This window comes from Neolamprologus brichardi, chromosome 3, assembly GCF_056152115.1.
Source record: "Neolamprologus brichardi isolate AB-2024 chromosome 3, ASM5615211v1, whole genome shotgun sequence".
Taxonomy (NCBI): Eukaryota; Metazoa; Chordata; class Actinopteri; order Cichliformes; family Cichlidae; genus Neolamprologus; species Neolamprologus brichardi.
The window spans coordinates 22,023,280-22,034,265 of NC_142106.1; the positions used below are offsets into that span (position 1 = coordinate 22,023,280).

General features: G+C 38.1%; 1 protein-coding gene across 1 annotated transcript; it reads left to right on the forward strand.

Annotated features, from left to right (window-relative positions):
* Nucleotides 1-5,213: 5,213 nt before the first annotated feature.
* LOC148103908 (uncharacterized) lies at nt 5,214-8,932 on the forward strand. Its single transcript, XM_087834655.1, has 4 exons — nt 5,214-5,318; nt 7,082-7,137; nt 7,245-7,604; nt 8,414-8,932. The coding sequence occupies exons 1-4, from the start codon at nt 5,308-5,310 to the stop codon at nt 8,539-8,541; spliced, it is 555 nt and encodes a 184-aa protein (XP_087690781.1). The 5' UTR covers nt 5,214-5,307; the 3' UTR covers nt 8,542-8,932.
* The last annotated feature ends 2,054 nt before the right edge of the window (nt 8,933-10,986 follow it).

Below are 10,986 nucleotides of genomic sequence, written 5' to 3' on the forward strand. Positions count from 1 at the left end.
CTCTGACGTTGATCAGCTGCTGTTGTAAAAAACACAGAGACATGCGTTGCCATTAATATATTATGCATCTGTTATGAAAAGCAGTAATGCCCTTATTATCCTCAGTAGTGAAATCATATTTAAATAAGAAAAAAGAAAATAATACAAATACTCCTTAGTAATTTACCTGTGACGCTGAGGCGACAGCTCTCATAACCAGCACCATGATCAGTGTTCACCTCACACAGGTACAAACCCGAGTCATCAGTCCTGAGTCTGGACAGTTGAAGATGCTGACATCTCAACACCATTGGACACATGATAGAAGCCAAAGATTTTATAATTAGTCATCTGTTGATAGATGATGGAAACAGAGTTTTGGTGGATCTGTCAGGTTTGGTGGTGAACGTCCACTCCAGTGTGATGTTGTGTTTCTCCTCTGCCTGATAGCAGGTCTGTGTCACATTGACTACAAATGATCCTGTTGAGGAGACAGAGAGGGAACGAGAGGAGCAGACACACTGAGAACTGGAACAAATCTGATACGATTATACTGTAATTTTAAGTACAGGATAATTCGTTTTAAGTAATGTGTAATTTCATGTAAATAGTATTTTCTATTGATCTGTTTACTGTTTCATTCATTATGTTGAAGGATGTTCTACTGTCATTTAATGTCATTCTGTCAGTATGACAGAATTAAAAATAAACTCTTCTAATTTCCTACTAAATGCAGTGTTACTGAGGGAAACAAGAAACAATCCTGCACTGTTTAAATAGATATAAGCAATTTTTTGTAATTTAGTCAATGCAATGAAAAAACAAAAACAAAACTGGACTGAGTTGCTGGAACACTGTTATCCCAGCTATGGTTATTGGTCATCCTTCGGATACTTGACACTTTTTAGATCATACTTCACTTTCACAAAACAGACATTTTTCATTTGTGGAGCCTCTGTTTCAGTAACACAACCTCCTCCGGTACACTCTCAGGGATACAACTGGACATTGAGTCACACTGTCTCATCCAATCATACCTGGAACAATTCAATTCAATTCAAGTTGTTTTATTTAAATGCCGCCAAATCACAAGAACAGTCGCCTCAAGGCGCTTTATATTGTACAGTAGATCGTACAATAATACATACAGAGAAAAACCCAACAATCATATGACCCCCTATGAGCAAGTACTTTGGCGACAGTGGGAAGGAAAAAATCCCTTTTAACAGGAAGAAACCTCCAGCAGAACCAGGCTCAGGGAGGGGCGGCCATCTGCTGCGACTGGTTGAGGTGAGAGAAGGAAAACGGGATAAAGACATGCTGTGGAAGAGAGACAGAGATTAATAACAAGTACGATTCAGTGCAGAGAGGTCTATTAACATATACTGAGTGAGAAAGGTGACTGAAGAAGAAATACTCAATGCATCATGGGAATCCCCAGCAGCCTTCACCTATTGCAGCATAACTGCACAGCATGGGGTATTTTACTTGAACAGTTTTCTAGGGTTTAGCTGAATTGATGCTGATTCCATACTAGTGTTGCGCTGCAGGATTGAAAGAGACAGTATATAATAAGTGGAGATAAAACTCTGATACATAATCTAAAACAAATTCCCATAAAACTTCAGCAAATCCGTAATGTCACACTTTCATGTAATGCAGTAAATCTTTCACAGTTGGACACAGAGTTATCAGTGTCAGTATAATGTTGTTTTCCACAGACATTAAACGGTTTGAAAGACTTCAACCCAGGCCCCTACACAGATGGGTGTTAGCCTGCAGTGCACAGACTGCTGACTCAACCAGGTCAGCTGTCCTGGCACCTGCTGTGTAAATCATCTGTCCTGAATTCTCCTTCAGCAAAAATTTAAATGCAAAACAGCACTGAATTGCCATATCACTATCATGACGTGGCTGTAATAGTCAAATGAAAATGATAAAAGCAGTAAAACAGAGGGAGTTACAGAGACTGGTCAGCTTCTCTGCTTTTTAATCTTTTTTTTCTTATTTTAAAACGTGTTGTTTAGCATTAACACAACTGACTGAATGCAGACTACCTAAAGCAGTTATTTAAATTTCTGCTGTTTCTTTTTGAGACACAAGCAGTCATATTTAAATTTTTTCACATATGTACAAATGTAAAAAAAACAAAAAACAGTAAAAATACTGAGTTCTGTTACAGTTCACAATGTCAGTTTACAACACTTATTAAAAAAAACATCAAATATACTTTTATGCCTGTGGTGGGGCGTGGTCTGCGCTGCTGCTGCAGGGGAGGTGGACGCAACTGCACAGCATCTGCAATCATGCCTCACCGACATAAAAGGTCTGCACTGGTTATTGTTGCTGTTGGTGTTTGTGCTCCAGCCGTGTGGAAATGACAACCGCTGATGAAAGCAAGTCAGTAAAGATGCTGAAAAGCACGAAAACGTCATTGGGTCTGCCGCGGTTTCTTTACAATGCCACAGTCTGAAGAGCTGTACATAGACTAAAGAGAGTCAGAAACACTGGATACTTTATGTTAACAAACAGCATTGTCAGGGTTACACATGCAAGAAGTGGTCTTACTTTGCTCAAATTCAGGCAAACAGCTTGATGCCTTGAACCTGCTGGTTCATGTTTTGCGCCTGTTTTAAGATATTTCAGAACTTTTATTTGATATCAGATGAATCATTCAAAGAAAGCAAAGTTTAAAATTGGTTTTAAAAAAATCTAATAAATTTGATAAACTGCCTATCTTGAATTTGTGGTATTTAATTCTTTGTTGAATATTTTTGACTTGTTGTGCTTCAATAGTTAGCAGTGTTGCATTTCCATGTAGCCTTTGCATGCTATTCCAGAGGAGTCTGTTCAGTGACAGGTTGCTTCTCCCAAAGACAAGAACCAACAGACTTAAAAACTCCTTTGTCCCACACACCATCAAACTGTTCAACTCCTCTCTGGAGGGGAGAGGGAGAGGAAACAGGAGGACAAAGGAGTGGGTGAACAACTAAGCTGTAGTGCCTTTTCACTGTGCAATACATTTTGTTAATATCCAACAGTGAAATAGACTTCAATACTTGAAATGTGCAATTCCTTTGTATTCTTATTCCTATTTATTCTATTTATCCCTTTTGTATACTCTTTATTTATATATGTCTCTGTAATTATATATGTGTATATATGGTATTCTGCTCACACTCTGTAACTTCTGTCGGTGCTGTGCTATTTGGAAACCGAATTTCCCAGAAGAACCCACCCGAGGGATTAATAAAGTTTTATCTAATTTAATCTATCTAACCTCTCTATTCTTATGCTTGCATGAGTGTTCTTTCAATGTTAGAGCCACTGCTAATCCTTAAATGGTTGTAGGTGTGGAGGTGAATGATTTCCTATCTCTTGGTTGCTAGTGAGCTGTGCAGGATGTGCTCTGTCTTAGTTAGCCATTGTTGTGGAAGTTTTCCATTGAATAAAGCCTGCAGATGAGCGGTGAGTGGTAGCTAACATTCTTTAATCAAATCAAAGAACAGACAAACCAAGCTTGTGGAGAGCCTACATGATCGCAGGGCAGACAGTCAGCAGAGTTTCCCCTGAGTCAAACATGGCTCTCAGTCAAATACCTTCTCCAGGAACAAAAGGCAGTACACAGCTTTTTCACACCTTAAGGTTCACGCTCCCTTGCTACTTCCCAGAGTCCTCGAAGAGACAAAAGACTGGTCCTCTGGAGTGGTCTGCTTCCCCCAACTTCCTTACTAGACCCCCACCATCTGTCTAACTGCATGAATGTGACACATGTTAGAATCCAGTGGCACCAAGGCATTATACAATAAAATAATGTGATTAATACATAAGTAAAAGAAATTCCTATACACCATCACAGATAATATAAAACAAAACTGTGACATTGTGCTGCACTAAAGTCAACAAATACTTGTGAGAGCTGTGAAGTATAATCTCAGGTTAAGGGTGCACAGTTTCACCTAGTAGTTTTTTCCCTTCCGACTCATCTGCAGATAATGTCATAGACTGATGATTTTATTATGGTCTCCTCTCTCTGGTAAATCTTTGTTTATGAGTGCAGACAGTTAGCTTAACCCTTTAACTACCCCACCAAGAAAAAAAAACAATGGAAAAAGTCTTATGTGCTCGACCACTTGGTTGTTAATGGTTTAAGAAGTGAATATTTTCCAGAGACTTCAGCTGCGACTCCGGGCAGACGAAGTCTGACTCTTGTTCCCCCCAGAGTATCTCTGTCACACTGAACCCATCCTGCAGACTGTGTGTAGGGAGTCCTCAACACCTTTTATCATTTTATATAAAATTTTATCCAACTGGTAAAAACAAATCCCGTTGATGAGAGAGATATCCGTTTGGATCCGACTGTCCAAACTGATGTTAATGGTCTCCTCCTCCTCTGCCTTTTTGATGTTTGAAATCCTTTTAAAAACAAACCTCCCTGTTGAGGAAATGAAGAAATAACCGTCACAATTAAAACTGAGAGTCTGGAGAGGTCTCTGTTATGTGTACCTTATCTGCACCATGTTTTCTTGCTGATTACAAGTAAGTTGTAGGTGTAAATTTTTTATAATGTGTTATGAACTCTCAGGAAAAGGAAGCGATGCTTCAGTTTACTGCATAGAAAACATGAATATGGGTAATAATGACAGTTTAAACATGAGTACAGTTCGTTCTGTATCAAGTAAAGGTAGTTGAAACTAGAAGGAGTTTCTCGTCCTCCCAGTTAATAAGTCATGACCAGAGGGTGGGCGTGTGGTGATGGCTGTGTATACTGAACACATTTCTGTATTTAGGGAGATAAGAATAATTTGATATCTCTAATTCACAGCCTTCTTACTGTCAGAAATTGGTGCTAACACACAAAAAAGTGCAGATATTTGACATTTTTTTCTGTAAGTTGAAGATGGAAAAATAAATGCTGACATTTGAAATCGAGATGTAGTCTGAGTTATAGATTATGAAAATATCATTGCAGTAAACTCACCTGTAAATCAATCCCTTTACAAAAGTAAACCAGAAGAGTTAATGTATTTCTAATGGAATGCATTAACTTATCCTAACCTCATTAAAAAAAATTCCACATCCTTACCTGTTGGTAAACTGCTGAATGTGCAGAGATGATAACATAGTGTTCACTCTATGTTAAAAATAAAACCACAGAGACTGATGCCAAAATGCTTATCTGTGAGCAGCCAGCTACTTGTTTATGTATACAGCATAAAAAGTAACACTGCATATCAACTTGGTGTCTTTGGGCAGTTTGGGCAGACTGAAGATGCATAACAGAGCTGGAGGTTGTTTTTGGAAACAGATACCAACTCAAAGAAGAGGATGCAGCAGGAGTATGTATCTCTCCAGTTGTTTTATGTTAGTATTTATATTTTTAAGTGCAAAAAAAGAACAGTAGATTTATAGTAGGGATTTCTTGGCAGGGAACCTTACTTTGTCTCAGTGGTAAACCTTTGGTCAGATGTAACTGAATTTCCATGTGGTGTTCTGCAAGGATCTGTTTTAAGACCTTTGTTATTCTTATTATAGATCTTGTCATTACACCTTATTATTAGTAGTTTTAAATTATTTTCCTATTATCTGATTATATAGGAATATATATATATATATATATATATATATATATATATATATATATATATATATATATATATATATATCCAATTGTACCTCACTTTAAACCTTGTGAACTGGATAAACTATCCATTCTAATGGATTGTCTTAAAGCAATTAATAGCTGGATGGCAAACTATTTTCTGCAGCTTAACACAGACAGCACTGAGTGTTTAATATTTGCAGCAGAGAGCAATAAGCCCTAAATGAAACAATGGGTTATTTTTCATTCACAGTAAAAACTCGCTAACTCATCTAATTCCAGTATAATAAATGGGACTATTTATCTATTTATTCAGTTATTATTTGCCACAGGGCCCAAATTAAGTATCACAGTCATTAAAAAAATAAAAGGAAGAAAAAAGAAACTTAGATGTTCTTGCTGCTTTCATAATATTGATGGGAACTTCCGAGACTGAAATTTGTCAGAATATTGGAGACAATACCAGATCTAGCTGAGAAATTTAACAAGAATAATTTCTTAAGAAACTGTAACAGGTTTCAGTTTAACAGTCTCGGGGTACATTAACTTCCACATTCATCCATGCGTCCACCCTTTACTGCTATCTGTGTTCACGTTGTGGGCCCAAAACTCTATGCAGGGAAACCCAGACCTCCGTCAGCCCAACAATCTTTGTGGTCATCCATGGGAGCTGTTCCTAAGCCTAATGTCAGCAATAAGCCATGGGTCTGCCCCAGGGCCTCCTAGTGGTAGGAAATGCCAAAACACTTCACCTAGAAACCTTAGAAGCGTCCAGGAGGCATCCTAATTAGATGCCCGAACTACCTCAACTGTCTCCTTTCAATGTGTAGGATTAGCAACTCTACTCTGAGTCCCTCTTGAATTACTGACCTCACCATATCTTTGAGGTAGAGCCCAGCCACTCTTTGAATGAACTCACTTCCCCTGCTTCACAAAAAATGGGATGCAGTAGCAATAGGTCTTATAGAGTTATTATACCAAATTTAAAACATTTAGTTCAATTCATGATCTGTATATAAAGAAGAGGTAAGGAGAGTGGTACAACAGCGAGTCTCTACAGTCATCTATAAATCATTTCTAAATGCCGAGTCCTAGTTTGGGGATGTATTTCAGCCAGTCAAAATTGATGCAATTATGAATGCCGATTAAGATACGTTCAGATTTTGTACACTATGAAATAAAATCTGGAAAAAAAATCAGACTGGCAGCTTCTTTAGCATTAAAAGTACAGCTCGGTAGAAATGCGTACATTGCACACAATCAGTCATGGCTTGATTGATCCAGAGGATCTCAAACTTGTTGAAGCAGTGTGGGATCATCCTGACAGAAAACAGAAGGCATCAGAAGAAGAGCTTTCACTGTAAAAATCAGGATCATGAACAGGATCAGATGTTGTAATGAGTGACTTAAGTCAGACTGTAGATTTTCCTTCTTCGAGCTGTACTGACTGACCTTTGACCTCACGTGTTGATGACTCTTCACCTCTGTCCCCTCTCACAGGGAGAAGATGATCTGCAGGATCCTGCTGCTCATCATCCTCACCTCATGTGTCTCTGGTTAGTTTACAGCTTCACTTTATGAACTCCAAATAAAGCTCAACAACAGATTTGTTCCAGTTCTCAGTGTGTCTGCTCCTCTCTTTCCCTCTCTGTCTCCTCAACAGGATCATTTGTAGTCAATGTGACACAGACCTGCTATCAGGCAGAGGAGAACCACAACATCACACTGGAGTGGACGTTCACCACCAAACCTGACAGATCTACCAAAACTCTTTCCATCATTTGTTGCCTTATTGCTCGCCTTGAACACTTTGTCCTGTATCGTGTCATTCATGGTGTTGAGTTGTCAAAGTCTCGGGATAAAACATTTTCAGGACGAGTCCAGAGTGACAAAGACGCCCTCAGAGAAGGACGAATCAGACTTCACCTGTCCAGACTCAGGACTGATGACTCGGGTCTGTACATGTGTGAGGTGAACACTGATTACAGGTTCAGTTCTGCCAGATGCAGAGTCAGTGTTTCTGGTAAGTTTTTTATTTCACCTTTTTTAAAGGATAATTATCAGTGTCACACTGAGCAGTATGTGGAGATTTCTATTATTTGTCTGATTTTTTAATTTGTTTATGTCCTGTAAAATTTACCCTACAGCTGTTTATGAGTCTAGTCATGGCTGAAAAATAGTTCCAAAATATAATTGTTGTGATCCGTGCCTGGACTGACAGTTTGTTGGGTTAACATTCTTGCTTATTATTAAGGGTTTTCTATTTGCTTCTTAATTTTATTTGTTTGTAGTTTCTTTATTTAACTTTATTTTTAAACTCTAGTTATAGTTATATTTTACTTATTCTTGGTATTTGTATTTATGGAGTTTAAGAAGCCACCTGAGTGTTTTCCTCCATCTTATCCCCTTGTGTTATTCTCTCTGTTAAAGAGAACATGAAACGCTACAAACATAAAGGCTAATTTACATAATTCAGCCATGCTCTCAAAAAATGAGATAGATGTAAGACTGTCTGTTAAGCTGAATGTAAGAAATAAGTAATTCAGTAGTAGTAGCACCATCTGCTGTCAGTACAGAGCATTGCATTATGTGTCGGTTGGCTCTGGCTAATAAACTAACTTATAGACTAGCTAAATAGTGACAGAATCAGTAACTCAGAGGGACATAACAGCTATGTGCCAATTCATAGGCTGCATCCTTCGGAGGACCCGGCCTTCGCAGTCTACGTTGGCCGGGTCCTTCGAAGACCAAGAAGGCCAGAAGTGCGAGGCTGTGATATGGGAAGGTCTTGATCAAGAAGATTCTAAGTTCATCTGTTTTTTCTTCTTGCAGGTGCTGAAAGTCGAAATAAGAACTACTGGGATCAAATTAAAATTGTTCTGGGAGTTTTAGAGAGTGCACTTTTAATAGTTAGTGGCATGATATTTTTGATCATTATTGCCGTCCAGGGTCTTGTGTAGTCTTTTAGAAAACATAAGATAGAAAGTCCTCTTTTAAAATGAACTACTTCATCTCCTATGTTTTATGTTGCTGCTTTCAATTTGAATGTTTTCTGACAAAAAAACAACAACATACAATTAAAGCCAACTAAAGATGTTCTCTATAATGAAGTATCATAGATTCTTTTCTTCATGTTAGATTAAAACCAAAAATATCTTTGTTTAAATACAAGCTTTTGTATATTCAAAAATTTACTGCACTTCTTTCACTAACGTTCTCCTCTCTGTATGCTTATTGAGTCCCAGATTTGTTACAACTTCCAACTCAGCTTTCAGCATTAGCTTCTCAGTGAGCACGCACATTATTATTTAACTAAAATAAAGATGACTTGTTTACTGTGTCAATGCCAAATTCAGTCTCTGCCAATTTATTTCTGTCAAAGTTTTCAGTTTAGAGCTTCATAATGTAACAAGAGTTTTTAACCACTTAATTGCTTCATTCTTCAAAGCTTGGTCTTTCTGCTTATTTAACATATTTAGGCATGCTATTTATATAAGAGAGTTTACTTTTCTCTCAGACAGCTGATGGACCAAAAGCGTTATGAAAATAACAATAAACAATTTTCTCAATAGAAAATAAAAATATATGAAGAAAGAGAAAGAAAAAATACAAAAAAATATTATGCATCAATAAATTTACAATTTTTTAGGACAGTTCTGGTTCACCTAACTCAAGGGATGAACCACTGCTATGTATATGGATAACAGACTGCTTACAAAAGAAATTTGTATATGGCAGTCTGCTACAAGACAAAACACACCTGTCCCCATTACTTAAGTTGAATCTACAAAAATTTCCAAAGATAGCAGAGTTTGACAAACATATTTTTTTTATTTTTTTTTCTGGAACAAGGCGATTCTCAAAGAGCTATTGGCTGAAACAAAAGAAGAAACAAAAGAAGAGGCAACTTCACAGCCAAACCAGACAGATCCTGGATCTACATCTTCATACTCTGTGGCCTCAAAACTGGTCCTAAAGACTAAGTCTTGTTTCATGTTTTGAAGGTGTTGAGGTGTCAGGATGAAAACTTTTTCAGGACGAGTCCAGAGTGACAAAGACGCCCTCAGAGAAGGACGAATCAGACGTTAACTGTCCAGACTCAGGACTGATGACTCGGGTCTATAGATTCGAAGTGGACACAGACCATGACTGATTTGATAGCTGCAGGCTCCATGTTCCTGTCAAGGTCTTTTTTTCCTAATATGTGTACTATATATAAATCCATCCATCCATTCGCTTCCGCTTATCCTTTTCAGGGTGGCGGGGGGCGCTGGAGCCTATCCCAGCTGTCATAGGGCGAGAGGCGGGGTACACCCTGGACAGGTCGCCAGTATGTCGCAAGGCTAACACACAGGGACAGACAACCATTCGCACTCACATTCACTCGCACATTCACACCTTGTGGCAATTTGGATTATTCAATTAACCTATCCCCATAAGCTGCATGTCTTTGGACGGTGGGCGGGAGGGAACCCAGCACGGTGGCATGGTGGTTAGCACTGTTGCCGCACAGCAAGAAGGTCCCGAGTTCAATTCCACCATCAGGCCGGGATCTTTCTGTCTGGAGTTTGCATGCTCTCCCTGTGTTTGCGTGGGTTCCCTCCTTGTACTATATATAAATCTATTATGTATTAAAACAAACATTATTAGCTGAAATCCAGATATTCTACAGCTTAATTTTCAGTGTAAACCAATTCCATATACATTTATGTTACACATGTTGATGCCCTTCACCAAACAGTGGCCTCTGATCAGCTAGAGGAAAAACTTAAAGGGAGAACCATTTCTTTATGTTAGACTGCAGCAAGTGGCAGCCCTTACGGCTTTCTGTGTTTTTTGTATTATATGGAGGAAACAATAAATGAAACACAAACAGTCTGACTTCTTTTTACAAAATAAGTCATTAAACCTTTACTTCAAGAGATTTTGGGACAGACATTTTTGTACATTGGACTGAGAGGTACAGGAGCTCTACCAGCTTTGTTTAACTCTAAATTTAACACAGATATAAGTGAACCTGTAGAGATGTCTGTTGTGTACATTTACATAATATGCACATAATATTAAGTATAATGTCCTTTGCTACACACAACTCCATGACAGTTTACAACACGTCCGATCGTCATCATTGTTAACATGATTAATCTGAATCCTTTCAACATTACAACAGTAAAAACATTAAACACTGAATTTATATCTGCACGTGCTGCATGAGGTAGAGGTGTTTCCCTGCATGATTACAGTAAAGTGAACACAGTGCACATTTCATCATCTTTCTGATGAGTGACAATATGATAATGTGTCTTAAACAAACAAACAAACAAACAAAAAACAGAGGATAAAAAACTTCCATTTGATGTCCATTATCATGACACTTATTCTCTAGCCAGCATGTGTCCTAATGC

Coding starts and splice junctions, on each gene's coding strand:
- LOC148103908 (XM_087834655.1), top strand. Junction 7,138..7,244: donor CCTCACCTCATGTGTCTCTG/GTTAGTTTACAG, acceptor TCTCCTCAACAG/GATCATTTGTAGTCAATGTG. Junction 7,605..8,413: donor ATGCAGAGTCAGTGTTTCTG/GTAAGTTTTTTA, acceptor TTCTTCTTGCAG/GTGCTGAAAGTCGAAATAAG.